Raw genomic sequence first — 20,429 nt, 5'->3', positions numbered from 1 at the left:
ATTTAATTCATTTACTCACCCTCATGCCATCCCAGATGTGTATGACTTTCTTTCTTCTGCAGAACACAATATTCTTTAGAAGAATATCTCAGCTCTGTAGGTCAATATATTGCAAGTCAAAGGGTCCAAAACTTTAAAGTTCAAAAAAGCACATACAAGCAGCATAAACGTAATCCATAAGACTCCAGTGGTTAAATCCATGTCTTCAGAAGCGATTTGATAGGTGTGGGTGAGAAACAGATCAATACTTAAGTCCTTTTTCACTGTAAATCTCCACTTTCACTTTCACTTCCACACTTTTCTTCTTTTGTTTTTTGTGATTCGTATTATTCGTGCATATTGCCACCTACTGGGCAGGGAGGAGCATTTATAATAAAAAAGGTTTTAAATATTGATCTGTTTCTCACCCACACCTATCATATCCCTTCTGAAGACATGGATTAAACCACTGGATTAATTTTATTCTGCATTTATGTGCTTTTTTGAGCTTCAGTGTGCTTTTTTAAAATATTATATAATATTTGCAAAAGATATTCTTTTAAAATGTAGGGCACTGTTACCTGATTTTGCGTCTGTTTGTCTGTTTCTACTTGTGTTTGTGGAGTTTCTCCTGTCCTACAGCTGATCTTTTCGCATGGTTTCTATGGAAGTGTTCACACTTACCGTCAGAGCATCTGCTCTCCAAAACTCTGTTTGCTTTGTAAGTTGATTCACCTCATTCTGAAGGGACTTGTTTTCAGCTAAGCACCTGCTTACCCTTTACCTTAGGTCACATTACTCATAGTATTTCCTTTCAGAAATGTACTATGAAATTTTCACCCATGGCATATACACATTTACATTTACTTGCATATAACCATTTTTACATAATGCAACAAACAAAATCATTGGGTTATTGAAATGTAAAGTGTTTTACAGTAATTTAAGCTGTACAGATATAAATGTTTTTGAGTTTTCTGTTTGGATGAACTAACATCTAGTGTAAGTGTCTACACAATCTATGAAAGTTCTGGGAAGTCATTTTTTTTTTTCACCCAAGAACTTCTTTCAGTCTGCAAAATTCAACCACTCTTAGCTCATCCTTCATCAGGTTCCAACATCTCAACAATCTGCCAGTGCTGCCATGGAAACGTGCCGCTTTGACAATGGCCCATGCACTGTTTGGCTCTTTTGTTGTCTGGTCCGCCTGTAGAGTCAGGGTAAGAGTGTTAGTTTAGTTCCAATATTTACCCTTAAAGCTAAGAGAAAGTTGGCTCTCGGTTTTCAGTGCTCAAATATTCCAGGTTGAAGATTCTTCAGGTTAATAACAGGTCGAATAGATTTATTTTGCGACAATGACCAGCACCACTAACTAGCACAACTATGCAGGAAATCAGTTGCCCAGGACAATGTTCAATTATACAGTTTAGTGGTTATTATACAAAAATATCTGACTGCACAATATGCGATTGACCAGTTAGAATCAAGTAATCCAGGAATCTTTGTAATCAACCTTGTTGGATTTATGATGCACATTTTTGCTCTTTGGAAACAATAATCTCATTTTCAGGGGAATTTAAAACACATCACTTTTAAATTTACCTTTTTAGGCATCTGAGCCATAATTAATAAGCTGGATATTTTGCAGACTCAGTAAACATTCCAGCCCTTAAATCTAATAATCTAAGGATTACCACGGCTAGTTAAAACTCAAACAAACACCTAGTTTGCACACCCAAAAGTCTATAAAATGGTGGGAAAACACACACTTGCTAATCCACCATCGCTCTCAGATGTGGCTAAAGCCTTCTCTAAGAGCGATTGATCAAGGTCGAGGTGAGGCACTTGAGTCTTGCCATAATCTCACAGCTGGGTCACCGACGTAAACCCCCACCCACAGATTAAGGAGACCATGTTAAATAGCCTCCAAAGCAGAGCTCCTTTACAAACTCTTTTCACACGCTCAAGGGCCTCCTCTCCAAAACGCCCCATAGTACTGTTTGTTTAGTCTCACTGGGACAGAGCGCGAGGGTCAGGGGTAATTCAAAACCCGACTATGAGCCTTATTCAGCCTTGGGCACAGAGACTCACCCCTAGGTTTGGGTGTCGATGCGGTAACCACATGGTTGGTAAACTAACGCTCTATTCCAAAACCTCGTGAGTTGCCTACGTAGACAGCATTTTAAGGCATCATAGGCAATGCTCCCGATGCAAAAACTGTGTCAAAAGGTATCTATCAATCGATCGTGAGTTGAGACTCCTGTGCGCTTTGAGTTGGCAGCTGTCCCATAGCTGTGACGTGCTGTATTTTGACCGAAATTAAGACATCCCATATTTAAGCGGCAAAACGGATGGGCAAAATGCCCTTGACATCGTACAAAATGTTCTGTGTTGAAGGCATCGTGCCCCATCTTGAATCGCCAAAATGCTCAAGGGGATATCAGACAGTCGCTCCGTGAGTTCAGTCTCCTGAGCGCTTAAGGGTGCCAACTGTTGCGTATGAGCCAGGACATCCCCTATTTTGTCCAAAATGATATGTCACGTATTTAAGCAGCGAAATGGATGGGCGAAATGCCCTTAATATCGTACAAAATGTTCTGTATTGAAGGCATCGTGCCCTGTCTTGAAGCGGCAGAATGCTCAATAGGATATCGTTTAGATGCACCATGAGTTCAGTCTTGTCAGTGCTCTGGGTTGGCAACTGTCCCATAGCCGTGACATGCTGTATTTTGACTGAAATTAAGACATCCCGTATTTAAGCGGCAAAATAGATGGGCGAAATGCCCTTAATATCTAGCAAAACGTCCTGTATTGAAGGCATCATGCCCCGTCTTGAAACGGTGAAATGCTCAAGGGGATATCAGACAGATGCTCCGTGAGTCCAGTCTCCTAAACGCTTAAGGATGCCAACAGTCACTTATGAGCTGGGACATCCCTTATTTTGCCAGAAATGATACATCACGTATTTAAGCCGCAAAACGGACTGACAGAATGTTCTAAACATCTGTACTGCTAAACATTTGAGGGGAAGCACTCAAAATGCTTAGCATGACACAATTAGTTGCTGCCAAAGTGCCAGATGAGGAGACAGGGTCATTAAAGTGCTACAGATTGTGATGGTTTTAACATTTTCTGAAGAAAAGATGAATTCTGTGTGCACATGCAAATCTCAGCGTTACTGTCATGCTGTCATGGTGTTGTGGGTGTTTTTTTATGCATACCTATGTGGTTGCTAGGGTGTTGTGGCTGCTTGCTATTTGGTTGCTTACTGGCCTCTCTGTGATATTTTGGTTTCTGGATATGGCATGGGATTCCCTTCAACCATTGGTTACCCTGTTAATCAGTCTATGGGACTTTTTTATCATCACGTTTTATTTTCAAGTTTGCTTACGCTTGTTTTAACAAACGACACTATTAATGCAAAAGTTAAAAAGCTGCTTATTGAAACAGAAGTTTTGTGCATGAATGGGCCCATGATGCCCAAAACTGCTATCTAGCTAGACTGCTAACTAAGTTTTGAAACCCACCCAAAAAGAAGCCAGGAAAATGGGCTCCATTGAAGCCTGTGGTGAGATCTGGCTTTGATAATACAGCCCCATACTGCACAGATGATGTGGCCAGGGTTTCATCTACCTACACACTGGACTTCTGAAAGACAATTTTAAGATCATGAGCTTAAAATCTGCTCTGGTCTGCAAGAATGTACCCTCTAATCAACTTCTATTTCCTAATAGACAGCATAAATGCTAAAAATAAAGGTTGCTATGAGAGTTTTACAGCCTAAGCCTATTAGAAGACCATATACATACTAGCGCCACATACCACCCAAGAGGGCTTCGCTTATCCTTTGTTAGTTTATGATACAATCAAATGAACACTCATCTGACTAATCTTTACCGTAACATCAAGAACGCTAAACAGCCAAAAAGTTTCTTCCATAAGGTTTTGCATAAAGAACCTTAATTTCTAAGAGTTTAAAGTAAGTGTAGCACAGTATTGTATGCGTGTGTGTGTGTGTGTGTGTGTGTGTGTGTGTGTGTGTGTGTGTGTCACCTTTTGTGTATCTGCTCCATTATTCGCTCATACTCTGTTTGCTGTTGTGGTAGAGCTGAGCAAACTCTATCCTGAATAGAGCTGCCAAATTCAGGAAAAGCAGCTGTCCAAACACACACACACACACACACACACACACACTCACTCTGTGTACCTGCTGTATTCACACTCTCTTCCTTACACACACTCACACAAACGCATACACACATTCTCTTTCTCGTCTTTGATTACATCAGTGTTCCCTACCTATCCTTTGCTAGCATTTATTTTAAAGGGATCATATTCTACACTTCTGGAGCTTTAGTTAGTCTTCATGGTTTTAATCTAAAATCTTAATGGTTTCAATGGAATATTTAGGGTTGATTTTCTTTATGCAAAATATAATTTAATAACACATTTTCACACGATTCACTCAAACTAGTTTTTTTGGTTCTGTACCATTAACACATCAATATTTAAATGACCTCTGTTAGATAATCAGCTAACCCCAGACAGCACGCGTACATCACCCAGATGTCAGTTTGATGTGTGTGTTTACAACTGGAAGATGTATTTTTGTAGGTTGTTAACTCATCTTCAATACATCTTTAAGACATTTCCATTTCCTACATATTCAGCAGATGTCTTTGAGATGTTTAGTATTTAGAATGTCTGTAAGCCTGTTTTTTTTTTTTTTTTATTTTAAAGATGTTCATCAGATAATTCAAACGTGATGCTTTCCAGATTAAACGCGGAGACGTACGTGTGCCATCTGGGACAATAGTATGATATGTCACTTTCTTGCCAGATGTAAATATATTTGTTGGAATATGATAGAAATAGATCTGAAAGACAAAAGATACCTCGACGTGATTCCTTTCCGCTTCTCTATGTTTACGTTTTGATCTTAATCAGGATTTATGCATCTCTGTGGGCGATCAGCATGCTAATATCTCTTGAGCAGTGAGCGAGGTGTTGTATTCGGGCAGGGGTTTAGTTTACTCTGGGGCCCTGCGCAAATACACGCTCCATTTACTACAGCGATTAGCCACCCGCAATGACCAGCCGCGCAGTACGCAACTCCCTGCGTCTTTAACCTCAGTCTAATTAGCCACATTTAGTGCTAATTTACACAACCACTGTAGTAAAATTGAAGCATAATAATTAACCTATGAGGTTAATTCTGTTCAGAGTGGTTTTTGAGATATTACATAGATCATCAGGCTATTATAACACATACAAGTACTTGTAATTGATTACATTTGACATTGTTGTCATGAAGCAGTTCATACTTATTTGATCACTTACTACATCTGATCCAGATAACCTTAACTAAGACCTTCGATTGTATATTTCTCAAGTATTATAAAGGTTCCATTTCCAACATTTGACATATCCGTGACCTTTAAGTTCTTACGAATTTTATAGTGGAGAATGAATGTGGCTTTTTGCCTTTGATAGGATCAAAAAGCAGTGAAGTGTGGTGAAATCTGCTGTGTGTGTGGACTACAAGGTATTTTCCATACAGTGCCCTCAGAAGAAAGCAGCAGAGTTTAATGACATCTTTAACTCTTTTGTAGTGCACATGGGTCTATATGGATGTGGAAGGAGCGGTCGGAAAAATTAAACACTCTTTCTCTCTCTCACACACACACACACACACACACACACACACACACACACTAGAAGCCTGCAAGTCCATAATGGCATCAAAGGGCATTTAAAAAAGAATGGTTAAAAAAGAATATAATTGCTTTCAAATGATACACACGTTACAGTCGGATACATCTGTCTGCAATGACCAACAGATTTGAGCAGGACACCAGCATTTTGAATAGAAAATTACAAATGAGATTGTTCTCATAGACAGCAAGTCTAAAGGAAAGAAATCTCACATGTGTCTCCTCTAGAGTTTCAGAAGGAACCTCAAAAGTGTCTTACGCTGTGCTGAGATTTGCAAAGATAAAATTTTAGGAGAGACAAAGTTGATACTTGCATAAAACATAACAAAGAACTCCATAAAACATCCCAAACTATGAAAGAGCAACACTGCAAACATAAATAAATACATAATTTCCTTTTAATTTGTTGTCTTGTTTTCCGGTAAATATATCGAAACTTCCATTAAAAAAAAAGAGAGAGAGAAATTTACTTGAGAATAAAAATTGCAGAAGATATCATTTCTAGTTTTGAGAGAATTTTTGCACAATTTTGTGAGGTTTATGCTTAAAACAATCAATATATATATATATATATATATATAAATTCTTTCTTTATTTTTTTGTCTTACCCCTTTGGCAAACAGTTTTGTCTACATTTCACTATACATTTTGTAAGATTTCTTTAAAAGGACATTTTAAGGACATTTAGATGGATTTATTTATTATTTTATTTTTATTTTTATTTATTCTTTTGCATTGAACCACTAAGCAATTAAAATTTTCCTTTGGGCTCAAAGGAAAGAAAAAAACACATGAGATGCCTTTAATTGTCTCAGTTGTTTCTCCGAGACAACAGTGAGATTAAACAGAGAACAAACTGAGACTTATGTAAAATTATCCTGCTTCTCAAATATTTGTCCTAAGAATTTCACTCACATTTCCTTCTAGAGTTTCAGGACAGATCTCAAAAATGTCTCAAAGATTTGCCAAGATACCCAAGTCTATGCTCAAAAGTCAGGAGATTTTAATATAACCTCAAACATTTCTCATCAAACTCTCCAAGACCACATTGTCTTTCCTCTAGGGACATTATAAGGTAAAAAGAATTAAATCCTCTCATCCACACCTCTCTTCTGCAACACATCATTCTTTCCTCTTTCATACATTTCCTTCCTTTTTCTTTTGATGATTCTTGATAATCTCATGCGTTGAGAATTCTGTTTCCTCTCGCTGTCACTTTGCATTATTCTGGTGTTTGTAATTCCCGTAATCCTTTCGGAGATCTTCCTTTCTTCTGTTGTGCAAAAGATCTAATCTCGTCTTTTTCATTCACTCTTTGTTGACAGGACTACAGCAGCTTCTTTGTTCTCTGTCAGAACGGCCACGCGTGACACTTGCATCGGTGCAATCTTGTTTTAGGTTTGAGATGAGAGTTTCAGCATTTAGTTGCATTTTGGAGTGTTGCTGCATCAGGTTTTTCCTTTTCTTTTATGTCTAAATGTGTGTGTGAGTGTGAAAAGAGCTTGTTTTAAGTGACGCTTGCACTGTGCAGTGGTTGAAACTAATCCTTCTTTAATACCATTAAGAGGATCTTAAAGCAGAGAAAGTCTTCACGCTCAGTCAATCATGCTTAAAACCTTAAAATCTGTGATCTTCAGAGTGTGTATGAGATCAATTGATGTTTGTATGTGTGTCTGTATGGGATATTATCCTGTATATCCTTCTAGCTGTAGTTATTTGCTATAGATCAGATCTGTAACAAACACAAACGTAAAATTTTCAAGCGTTTGTCGCCACTAAAGTTGTTCCATGCAGCCACATCTGAACGGGGGTATGAAGAATCACCAAACATCTCTCCAAACACAAAACACCCAGACTGTGAGAGAGCCTAAGACGAGAGATTACTTCTCAAAACATCTCTTCATATCCTCTTAAGTGTTTAAGAAACATGAAGACATCTTGAGTGTCAGTACTGGGTGAGAAAATATACAGTGCTGAAAAAAAGTATTTGCCCCCATCCTGATTTCTTCTGTTTTTGTGTATATCTCGTACTAAACTGTTTCAGAAATTCAAGCGAAATCTAACATAAAACAAAGGCAAATGGAGTAAACACAAAATACAGTTTTTCAATTATAATGTTATTTATTGAAGCAAAAAAGTTATCCAATACCAACTGGGCCTGTGTGAAAACCCTAACCCTAACCCATCAATAAAGGTCACTGTTCATGACTCCACTATCAGAAAGACATTGGGCAAAAGTGCCATCCACGGAAGAGCGGCGAGGCGAAAACCACTGCTAACCTAGAAGAACATTAAGGTAGTCTGAATTTTGCCAAAACACACCTTGATGATCCTCAAACCTTTTGGGAGAATATTCTGTGGACTGATGAGTCAAAAGTGGAGCCATTTGGAAGACAGGGGTCCCGTTACATCTGGCGTAAATCAAACACAGAATTCCACAAAAAGAACATCATACCTACGGTCAAGCATGGTGGTGGTAGTGTGATGGTGTGGGGATGCTTTGCTGCTTCATGGCGACTTGCAATAATTGAGGGAAACATGAATTCTGCTCTCTACCAGAAAACTCTATAGGAGAACGTCCGGTCATCAGTCCGTGAGTTGAAGCTCAAGCGCAACTGGATTATGCAGCAAGACAGTGATCCAAAGCATAGGAGTAAGAATCAGAATCAGAATCAGAATCAGAATGAGCTTTATTGCCAAGTGTTCTCACATACACAAGGAATTTTTTTTTGGGTGATAGGAGAAACAAGTGCACACAGAACATTACAGTGAGACAGAATATAAAAAAAGGTAAGAGTATAAATAGACATACAAATAATAGGACATATAACAGAATGGCGTATGTACATGTGCAAGTGGTAATGTATGTGCAAGGTAGGGGTATGTACATTTACATTTACATTTATTCATTTGGCAGATGCTTTTATCCAAAGCGACTTACAAAAGAGGAAAACATAAGCGAATCATCTTAAGGAGACAGTGGTATGAAAAGTGCTGTATTACAAAGTTTCATTAGCATCAGAATAGTATTCCAAACAGAATAAAGTGCAACAGGATTTTTTAAATTTTTTTTTTAATGACTAGTTAAGTGCTCATGGAAAAGATGTGTTTTTAGTCGTTTTTTGAAGACAGAGAGTGAGTCAGCTTCACGGATGGAGTTGGGAAGGTCATTCCACCAACGTGGTATGATGAAGCTGAAAGTCCGGGAAAGTGTTTTGGTGACTCTTTGTGTTGGTACAACAAGGTGCCACTCATTAGCCGACCGCAGGCTTCTAGTGGGTGCGTGGCTCTGCATAAATGATTTTAGGTATGCTGGAGCAGACCCAGTGACTGTTCTGTATGCCAGCATCAGAGCCTTGAATTTTATACGTGCATCAACCGGCAGCCAGTGGAGAGAGACAAGGAGTGGTGTAACATGTGCTCTCTTTGGTTCATTAAAGACCAGACGTGCTGCTGCATTCTGGATCATTTGCAGGGGTCTAATTGCGCATGCAGGGAGGTCTGCAATGAGAGCGTTACAGTAGTCCAGTCTAGTTATGACAAGTGACTGAACAAGCAGTTGTGTGGCATGTTCAGAGAGGAAGGGTCTTATCTTCCTGATATTGTAGAGTGTAAATCTACATGATCTTGCGGTCTTTGAGATGTGGTCTGTGAAATTTAGTCTGTTGTCGATGGTTACCCCTAGATTTCTGACCGATTTGGAAGGCGTTACTGTAGTTGCACCCAGCTGTATGTAAATATGTGAAATTACATATGTACATGAGATATGTATTTACATTATTTCACTATGGGGGAGCCCTGAGGCAGTTTGATTGTTCATGAGGAAAATGGCCTGAGGGTAAAAACTGTTCTTGTGCCTGGATGTCCTGGCACTCAGTGCTCTGTAGCGCCAGCCAGAGGGTAACAGTTCAAAGAGGGAGTGGGCAGGGTATGTTGGGTCCAGAGTGATTCTACATGCATGTTTCCTCACACTGGAGACGTACAGGTCTTGGACGGTGGGCAGGAGGGGCACCAATAATCCTCTCAGCTGTCCTGACTGTCCGTTGTAGTTTCCTTCTGTCTGACTTGGTGGCTGAACCAAACCAGACAGTTATAGATGTACACAGGACAGACTCAATGATGGCTGAGTAGAACTCTGTCAGCAGCTCCTGTGGCAGGTTTAACTTCCTCAGCTGGTGAAGGAAGTATAACCTCTGCTGAGCCTTCCACCTCTGAATGGCTCAGAAGAAGCAAAATTAAAGTTTTGGAGTGGCCTAGTCAAAGTCCTGACTTGAACCCGATTGAGATGCTGTGGCAGGACCTTAAACGGGCAGTTCATGCTCGAAAACCCTCCAATGTGACTGAACTAAAGCAGTTCTGCAAAGAAGAGTGGGCCAAAATCCCACCACAGCGTTGTGAAAGACTGATCTCCAGTTTTCGGAAGCATTTGGTTGCAGTTGTTGCTGCTAAAGGTGGCACAACCAGCTGTTAAGTTTAAGGGGGCAGTTAGTTTTTCACATTTTTACTTTTTGATCACCAACTGACTGTAAATCACAGAAACGATTTTAAAAGAGACATTACGAAATGAAAATGGAGTGCTAGGGTCTCGTTTTCGGACTCAGAATACACGGAACAAGCCAAAAGGAAACTTTACTTGTATAATGTATATTGTCGTACGTGTACAAATATTTATTGGTCACATTTTCAAATTAAAATCTACAAGCTCTTGAGTTTCGCAACACTTTAGCTTCTAACAGACATCATACTGGTGGGGGTACTGGTCTGTAACCATGCTGTAACACGGAGAATGTTGTGGAAACATTTCGTGGAAACGTTTAAGCAAAATCAGAGTTGACGTCATTAAATGCAATGTAAATATAACTACTGCATATCACAGTTCCACTAAAGCGATGGTGACACCACGATCACGACACCTCAGGACCAACTGCAACCAAATAAGGTACATTTCCTTCAGAGTACGGGGTCACAAGACACAGCACGCAGTAAAAGACTAGACTGAATCTAGCCTCTTAATGGCAGCTGTTTATTTAGTAAAAGGATCGCTGTGCTTTAGTTCTTCACCACTACACAATCACTGGCGAGTGTAAATCTGAATTTTTACTAGCCAGTGGTTAATAACAGACATATTTTAGTAAAATAGTGTGACATTCTGGCGCATATGCGAGTGATGTACTCGCAGTGTAGAGGGCTGTCACTACAGATAGTTTGATCTATTGAAATCCCTGACTTTTGGAGCTTCTTGGCAAATCTGAGCACAGTTTGAGACATAGTTGAGATCTTTTCTGAAACTCAACATCATATAGAGATCATATATGGGGGTCTATGAGAAGCAGGAGATTTGAAGCAAAAGTCTCCATTCGATTTCCATTGAATCTCATTGCTGTCTACGAGAAACAATTGAGCTATTAAAGAAATCTCATTTGTGACCTTTTTCCCCCCAGAAGGATATTTTACTGCTCAGAGGTTGCTCTTTCATAGCGCAGGAGTATCTTGGCAAATCTGAGCATAGTTTGAGACATTGTTGAGACACATATGAGATGATTCTCCATTTGTTCTCCATTGAATTTAATTGCTGTCTTAGAGAAACAATCGAGCAATTGAAGGGATCTCATTTGTGATTTTTCATTCCTGTGGGTCTCTCTCTGTTCTGAATATTGATTTCTCTGTCTAGTACTCTTGTGTGCTCTATCACCTAATGATACCTTCATGTCTTGAGGCTTATTAAAAATCTCTTTCAAAGTCATCGTCAGGAAAACATGGCACCGCTGGGGCATCCGGTGTCAGTCGTGCATTGATCTGTGCAGCTGTGATATTTATAGATAAATGTTATTGGTCTGGGAGATGGCACAGCTCTAAGGGAAGATCTGCGCAATGCAGAAAAATTACTGAGATTTGTAGCTCACATCAGGGGGTTTGAGTATTTGCCATTTCACATCGTATTTCAAGTTATTAATATATAATATCCTGTAGTTTCATGTCATGTAGAAATCAATTCCATTGTGGATGTAATTGTTAATGAAAATAATTGTAGTTATGTAATCTGAAAATGAAGATTTTTGCTCCTTAATTCAGTTTATGCCAAAGTATTTGCTCACCTACAATACTTTTAACTGCTATGTCTGAAATGTCGTGCATAGTAAAATCAGGTATGTTTAATAGGAGAGTAAAAAGGATCAATTTTGATTTTCAAATTGTCTTATTTTTGTCTCCGCTTCTCCTCAGGTTGTTTGCCACCAAATGCAGCGGCTGTCTGGAGAAGATCGCTCCCACAGAGTTTGTGATGCGTGCGCTGGAGAGTGTGTACCATCTGGGCTGTTTCTGCTGCTGTGTGTGTGAGCGGCAGCTGTGTAAAGGAGATGAGTTTGTGTTGAAGGAGGGACAACTGCTGTGCAAGAACGACTACGAGAGAGAGAAAGACTTATTGCATTCTGTCAGTCCAGACATGTCTGACTCAGGTGAGAACTCTCCTCATTCTTTTCTAGAGTTTTCTCATCTCATTATTTCTCATCTCATTTCATCTCTTCTCTTCTCGTCTTTTTTTGTCACTTCTGTTCTCATCTCATCTCGTCTGATCTCCTCTCTTTTAGTCTTTTCTCTTATCTTTGCATATTCTCTTCTGGTCTTGTCTTTTCTCGTCTCATCACATATCTTTTCTTAACTGTTTTTTTTCTTCATCTCGGCTCTTCCCATCTCTTGTCGCCTCCTCTCTTCTCTTCTCTTAAATTCTCTTCTCGTCTTTTTTTGTCTCGTCTCATCTCTTCTCATCTTGTGTTTTTTGTTCTCATCTTTTCTCGTCTTGTCTCATCCTTTCTAATGTTGTCTCATCTCTTCTCGTCTCATCTCCCGTCTTCTGTTCTGTTCTCATCACATCTTTTCTTGTCTCCTCTTCTCCTCTCATCTGTTCTCCTCTCATCTCTTCTTGTTTCGTCTCGTCTCGTCTCATCTCTTCTCTTCTTGTCTTGTCTCTCCTCGTCTCTTGTTCTATTCTGATCTCATCTTTTCTAGTCTTCTCTTCTCTTTTCTCTTCTCGTTTCATCTCGTCTCTTTTGATCTTGTCTCATCTCTTCTCGTATTTTCTCGTCACTTCTGTCATCATCTAGTCTCATCTCCTCTCTTTAAGTCTTTTCTTTTCTCTTTGCATGTTCTCTTTTTGTCTTTTTTCATCTCTTGTTTCGTCTCATCTCTTCTCATCTTGTCTCTTTTGTTATTGTCTTTTCTCGTCTCATCTCATCTAACCTTGTCTCATCTCTTCTCGTCTCATCTCCTGTCTTCTGTTTTGTTCTCTTCTCATCTATTTTTTTCTGGTCTCCTCTTCTCATCTCATCTGTTCTCTTCTCATCTCTTCTTGTTTTGTCTCGTCTCTTCTATTTTCTTCTCATCTTGTCTCTTCTCTTCTCTTCTGTTCTCTTGTCATCTCTTCTCATAATTTCTCATCTCGTCTCTTCTTGTCTCTTCTCATCACTTCTTGTCTTTGCTGGTCTCGTCTCCTCTCTTCTAGTCATCTCTCATCTCTTTACATCTCATCCTTTCTGTTATCTTCTCTTTTTGTCTCATCCCTTCTTTTCTCTTCTTGTCTCGTCTCTTGTTCTATTCTGATCTAATCTTTTTTAGTCTTTTCTTCTCTTCTCTTATCTTTTCTCTTCTCGTTTCATCTCGTCTCTTCTGTTCGTCTCATCTCTTCTCTTCTCATATTTTCTCGTCACTTCTGTCATCATCTAGTCTCAACTCCTCTCTTTAAGTCTTTTCTTTTCTCTTTGCATGTTCTCTTTTTGTCTTTTTTCGTCTCTTGTTTTATCTCATCTCTTCTCATCTTGTCTCTTTTGTTATTGTCTTTTCTCGTCTCGTCTCATCTCATCTCCTGTCTTCTGTTCTGTTCTCTTCTCATCGCATCTTTTAATGCCTCTTCTATTCTTTTTTTTGTCTCCTCTCCTCTTCTCGTCTCGTCTCATCTTTCTCTTCTCGTTATTTTTCATCTTGTCTCTTCTTGTCTCTTCTCGACTTTCTCATCTTGTCTCTTTTGTTCTCATCTCGTCTCCTCTCTTCTTGTCTTGTCTCTTCGCATCTCATCTCATCTCTTCTCTTCTGTTCTCTTGTCTCATCTCTTTTTGTCTCGCCTCATCTCTTCTTGTCTCGTCTCTTGTTCATTTCTCATCTCATGCTTTTTAGTCTTTTATCATCTTGTTTCATCTTGTCTCTTCTCTTCTCTTCTCGTCACTTCTCCTGTTCTCTTCCCCTTTTTTTGTCTGTTTTCGTCTCGTCTTGTCTCTTCTCTTCTCTTCTCGTCTCATCTCATCTCATCTCATCTCATCTCATCTCTTGTTCTATTCTCGTCCCATGGTGTTTAATCTTTTGTCATCTTGTTTCATCTAGTTTCATCTCTTCTCTCATCTTTTCTCATCACTTCTGTTCTCTTCTCTTCTCATCTTTTCTCGTCACTTCTCTTTTTTATCTGTTCCCTTCTCTTCTTGTCTCGTCTCTTGTTCTATTCTAATCTTATATTTTCTAGTCTTTTCTCATCTCATCTTTTCTCTTCTCACTTCATCTCTTCTATTCTTGTCTCATCTCTTCTCTTCTCATCTTTTCTTGTCACTTCTGTTCTCATCTCATCTCGTCGTATCTCCTCTCTTTTAGTCTTTTCTCTTCTCTTTGCATGTTCTCTTCTGTTCTTGTCTTGTCTTTTCTCATCTCGTCTCTTCTCATATCATCTCTTGTCATCCCTTTTAGTCTTTTCTTTCTCTTCTCATCTCTTCTTGTTTCGTCTCATCTCTTCTGTTCTGTTTTCTTTTGTTTTTGTCTCATCTTTTATATATTGTCTTTTTTTCTTCACTTCTATTCTCATCTTCTCTCATCTCGTCACATCTCTTTTCTAGTCTTTTCTCATCTCTTCTCGTCTGTTCTCCTCTCATCTCGTCACCTCTCTTCTTGTCTCTTCTCATGTTTTCATCTTTTCTCATTTTGTCTCATCTCTTCTAATCTCATCTCTTGTCTTCTGTTCTTGTCTCTTCTCATCTTTTCTCAACTCCTCTCTTCTAGTCTTTTCTCGTCTTTACTCTTTTGTTCTCATCTCATCTCCTCTCTTCTAATCTTGTCTCTTCTCATCTCTTCTTTTCTCGTCTCTTGCTCTATTCTCATCTCATCTTTTTTAGTCTTTTCTCTTCTCTTTTCATCTCTTCTGTTCTTGTCTCATCTCTTCACTTCTGTTCTCATCTCATCTTTTCTTTTTTAGTCTTTTCTCATCTCTTCTCTTCTCTTCTGTTCTCTTCTCATCTTGTCTCTTCTCCATAAAAAGGCAATAAAATCAAACTTGTTTTATTTCTAGATAAAAGTGAGGATGAAGACCTGGATGTGAAGCCAGATAAAGGAGCAGGAGGTCAGGGCAAATGCAGTGATGACAGCAAAGACCCCCGCAGACCCAAAAGACCTCGCACTATTCTCACCACCCAGCAACGACGAGCATTCAAAGCTTCCTTTGAAGTCTCCTCTAAACCCTGCCGAAAGGTAAAACCTTCATTCAGAAAAAATAATAACTTTTATTTAAAGTAATACAACCTAATAATCTGCAAAGTGGACAAGACTTTATGCTGACAATCGAATATCTAAGTATTCAAGACTACTTCAGATCGATCAAAGAGGATATTTAATGTTGTCCTCTCTATTGTTTCAGGTCAGGGAGACACTGGCTGCTGATACCGGTCTCAGTGTTAGAGTCGTCCAAGTTTGGTTTCAGAATCAGCGAGCTAAGGTGAGGATTACAGAGAGATTAACTGGAAAACTCTAAACCTAAGTAACTCTATGATATGGTTCAATATCTTGGGTAAATCATTGATTATTTTAAGAATGTATACATTTTTTTATCAATTCAGTTCTATTCAAATGGCTTTATTGGCATGACTGTAAATGATACAGTATCTCTTACCCCTTTTTTTCCGGACAGATGAAGAAGTTGGCACGTCGACAGCAGCAACAACAAGAGCAGCAGAACACACAGAGACTCGGACAAGGTAAGAGACTTCAAAAAATAGTTTAAGCTATTTTCAGCAGGGTCACTTCTATAATTAGTTTTGAGTTTTTATTTGTTTTCTCATACTTCTACTATATACTCCAAAGTTGAAGACAAGTCTGTGGATGTGCCTAGCCCATCAAATGTTTCGGATAGGCTTGTTCTGGATTTGTAGTTTCTGACCATGCTTCTAAAAAGACCAGTTTACAACAACATGGATTTCCATGCTGGTCCAAGCTGGTTTATGCTGGTTTGGCACTGACGCAATGGAGTCAGAGCCACAAGTGTCACCATGTTCAAGTTCAAATCTAAGGATTATAATTATAAAACTCATCTTGATTATTTGCTACAGACATGATCTCCAACCGAATGGAGAATCTGATGAACTCCTACACGCCGTTGGCTCCGCCTTCACACCATCAGTTGATCTCCATGGATACAAATGGTTACAGCACAGACCCGTTTCAGCAGGGCCTCACTCCTCCACAGATGCCTGGAGATCACATGAATCCATACGGTGAGCAGCGTATGAACACTTAATATATTATACACGTATTCCCATGTATGTGATCTTAACCATTCGCTCCACAAGTCTCTATAGTAATATTATGAAAGGAAAACATGTGTTCTGTTACATTTCTTTGGAATTTTATTGAACAGAAGTGGCTGCTAATGCCATGTATGGGCCCAATAAAAATAAATGTCCAATAAAACTGTCTTCGCTCTTATGTAACAGTGTCAAATAGTTTTGAGAAGCCTATAAAATTACACTATAATATCACATATAGCACTCCCATGAAGGTAAGCATCAATCCGCTGCCTGAGACACAAGAGATTGCGCATTGATTGTATTGTGTCCTGCTGAGAGTTGACCCAAATGAGTAGTTTATAGAACATTTTATAAACAATTACAGCTCTGAAAAGCAGTTAAGATGGTCAATTCTACTAGTGTGTGATCATATTTCTATGGCTTACTGTAAACTGTGTCCTTTGGGTTTTTAAAGCAACAGTTCATCCAGAACTGAAAACACATATGACTTAGTTTCTTATGTGGAACACAACCGGATATGTTTCAATGAACATAAAATAAATGACTTTTATGACATAAAAGTATCATAAAATTAGTTCACGTGACTCGTGCGCTTCACAAGCGCTTTGAGAAAAGTGCGTTTAAATTGTTCACACTAAAACTTTGAAAGTAAGAAAATTATGACAGAATTTTCAATTTTGGGTCATTTCATTAGACAAGCTCTTTGTACATGGCATGAAAATAATTGTCTTAACCCAGTATGGTATGCATTATGTTCTAACAATTGAGTATTTTATCCCATTTGAACTTCTGACATAAAATAGCTCTAATAAAAGGGAAGCATTGCCATATGGCAACCCTGTATGATCCAAAAACTTGTTTATATTTATTTAATTAATGGATGTATTTTACACTTTACACTTTTAACTCCTACAAAATAAAATTAAGTGAATCTTTATCATGCATTCTTCAGTATTGTTGATAATTGATTTTATAGCATATTTTGTCTTCACTGTTGTCATTTGTGCACTCTTCTTGCCCTCTCCATAAAATATTGCCACATTCTTTTTTGTCTGAAAAGAAGAAATGCAAATAATAATTGTGTTATTCATGCATAAATGCAAATATATTATAGTAAACACTTTAAAATAAATGAATAAGTGCAATAACATAACAGATGCCACTATCTATGCAAAATTCCCAAAGAGAAAATGCATTAATGCAGTTCCATTGATATTCTCAGTTTCTGTAAAATTGTTAGATAAAGTCGATCAGTTAAAAACAACAACTAATGACTTATCAAAGATGCAGCAAAAAAAAAAAAAAAAAAAAAATCATGATGTTAAAGAAACATATCGAAATGTGTTTACAAGAGCAATCTGTCTCGGCTGTAAGGGTGACCCCAGGAAAATCATTTGGAGACCAAATATCATGTGGCTTAAAAACAGCATATTATTGGTTACTTTAAATACTGCCCTTTTATTTCCAACTTTTTCTGAAAGAAAATAAATTGTTGCCATATGGCTACACTATACATAAGTATTTTTTTCTTGTGTATATGTGTATATATATATCATTCAAACAAGATATATTTACTTGAGAGGCGAAATAGTGCAAGATAATAACTTGTTTTCAAATATTTTTTTTGTGTTTTAAGAAAAAAAAAAAAATGGGGTCAAATATAATCAAGATTATTCTCTGAAAACAAGACAGTATCTTATGTAGTTTTGCTTCTCCAGTAAATTAATCTTGTTTTAAGGATGTTTAGATATTTTTAGTGTAAAACATGTCAGAAATACTGATTAAGAACATTTTTATTTTAGCAGTCGGTGTGATGGATGATGTATCAAAAGCATCTGTTTGTTCAGTGGGTTCACTATAGAACATCTTAACAATGCCATTGACACCAATCAAAAAACCTTGGCAAATATGAGGAAAATTGTCAAGCCAAAAACGCCATCATTGTGGTGCCGAGTTTTGCATTAGCACATCTTGCATTTCTTAAAAAGAAGTAAAAACTATTATGTTTCCAGTACCTCAACCTCATTGGGTTCACTTTTGTTCCTCTGTAGGAAATGACTCGATTTTCCACGACATTGACAGCGACACGTCTCTGACCAGCTTGAGCGACTGCTTCATGGCGGTGGCGGAAGCCGGCTCCCTTCAGCCTCGCATCGGAAACCCCATCGACCGCCTGTATTCGATGCAGAACTCATACTTTGCCTCCTGAAACCGAGACTACACACCCACGAAAACTTCTGAGCGGCCAAGCCCAGGCCTGCAACGCCAGTGTCATGTACACCAACCAACACACCTCCGCTAGAGTCCAACTAGAGACTCAAAGGACAAAAAAACAAAACCACTTGTGCTAAAAACGAAACCAGAACTTGGATTAGTGCTGTAGGAGGTCTTGAGTCTCAAAGCTGTGCTAGCCAAATGTATGTGCCACAATGAACATGTTTTCATCTAGGTTTCAGAAAAAAAAAAAAAGTGGATATAGACATTTAAACAGTTTTTTTTAGTGCAGGCAAAGTACATTAACAGCAGAACCAGACAAGTTTAGACACTCAATAGTCCAACGGCCTCTCTTGAAAAATGTTCATTCCAAGGTGAAGATTTTGTGTTGTGTGCAAACACTACATGTTTTTTTCTAACTACAGATGACAAAAATATCCAATCAAAGGACAAAATGGACATGAATGTGGAACTTTTTCAAATGCTTCGGGGGGAAACATACAGTCGATGTCAAGCCGAAACAGCTGTGTGTTTATAAAGACGACTAGCTATTTATTACGTACATTTGCCAAGTAAACCTACAAAGCTTTATTTAAAACAAATTGTGTTATAGTGAGTATCATAAGCATCTTTATGTGCGTCCCTGTAAAAAGAGAGTGTAGTATTATTACTGTAGATGTTTAAAAAGCTGTGTATGTTTATTTCGCTGTGCTATTTATTTGTCATTTGCATTCTTGGACATTGTAGAGGATGCAGTTTTATGGTCAAATTTGCTAAAATTACCAAAGTTTGTTGGAACTAAAAATAAAGAAATGAAAAAAAAAATGGACTTTTTTTTAAAAAAAAACTTTTTTTTGAGTAATAGAAATTTAAATTACAAATATTGTACATTTAATTTTAAGCAAGTGAAGTAAAAATAAATTTTTACATCAAATGTGTGAAAATTAATCAATGAAAAATTAAGAGAAGGAATGTGTATTTAAGCAATGGAATATATTTGTATATTCTTTATTTTCAGACAGAAATAAGGCATTCACACATACTTAAAAATGTTATATTGCCAGTTTTAAAATGTAAAATTAGATGTCATTCTAATTTGAATATTTTTTTTCATGCCACTAAAAATGTACATTTTGGGGTGGAAAAGCTTTGGAATAATAATATATTGGATTAAATATTAAATAAAAAATACAAATAAGGATATAAATCGCATAAGTTAGTTTTCTTTTATGACAATTTTAGTGAAGTGAACATTGGGTTGAACATTTTCATTTTCAATAATTTATATAATTAATATATAATATTGCATGTGTTTCTTCATTATTAATTTTTTTTTAATCAAAAGGTTTCAAACAAAACATGTTTTCTACGGAATATTGTTTTAATTGGTAATCAATGTGTAAGGCATGTCTTCAAAATCATTTTCAATCCTGCTAGTCTTTTGTACTACCCCTTTAACAAAAGCCAGTTCTGTTATGACATCATCCTTCAGGAAGTGACATAATTTTAGTGGGAAAACAACAGTGCAAACATCATCAGTAAGTATTAGCAATGGATTTGATTAAGTTTGTGATGTTTTGTGGTATTAGCTGGTTTGTCTCAGTCGAAAACATTCCATCCTATTTGATAAAATTACATAAACTGCTATGATATTATCAAAATTAACGCTGTTATTTAAAGTGAAAATAATTGTGTAAATAATCAAGGTCTAATGCATACAGTTTAAGTGCCTGAGTTTGACCACAACATACTTCTGAAAGTATGGCATACCCTTTATGAAAAAACTGTAAATTCTGAAAATATAATACAAGCATATTGATTTAAAAAAATATTTGTTTTTAATAAGTGACAGGGTTAAAAGAGACTGCATAACAGGATTGTCCTTTTCAGCAGTGTATAATGCATCATATCACAAACAAAATGAACGATTATCAATGTATGAGTCAAACTCACTTTATGACACACCTATTTG

General features: G+C 37.6%; 1 protein-coding gene across 1 annotated transcript in view; it reads left to right on the top strand.

Moving 5' to 3' along the window:
- The window catches only part of LOC127423502 (LIM/homeobox protein LMX-1.2-like), a 62,649-nt gene extending 43,399 nt beyond the window's left edge, over positions 1 to 19,250 (top strand). The window contains exons 3-8 of the mRNA XM_051667860.1: positions 11,916 to 12,148; positions 15,013 to 15,191; positions 15,358 to 15,435; positions 15,628 to 15,694; positions 16,046 to 16,210; positions 18,295 to 19,250. Coding sequence (XP_051523820.1) covers positions 11,916 to 12,148; positions 15,013 to 15,191; positions 15,358 to 15,435; positions 15,628 to 15,694; positions 16,046 to 16,210; positions 18,295 to 18,452 — 880 coding nt within the window. The 3' untranslated portion in view covers positions 18,453 to 19,250. The remainder of the gene's footprint in view (positions 1 to 11,915; positions 12,149 to 15,012; positions 15,192 to 15,357; positions 15,436 to 15,627; positions 15,695 to 16,045; positions 16,211 to 18,294) is intronic.
- The last annotated feature ends 1,179 nt before the right edge of the window (positions 19,251 to 20,429 follow it).

The sequence above is a fragment of the Myxocyprinus asiaticus genome, chromosome 3 (assembly GCF_019703515.2).
Source record: "Myxocyprinus asiaticus isolate MX2 ecotype Aquarium Trade chromosome 3, UBuf_Myxa_2, whole genome shotgun sequence".
In the NCBI taxonomy this organism is placed as follows: Eukaryota; Metazoa; Chordata; class Actinopteri; order Cypriniformes; family Catostomidae; genus Myxocyprinus; species Myxocyprinus asiaticus.
Note: the sequence above shows the minus strand (reverse complement) of the source record. Positions and strands in the feature narration are given on the sequence as shown.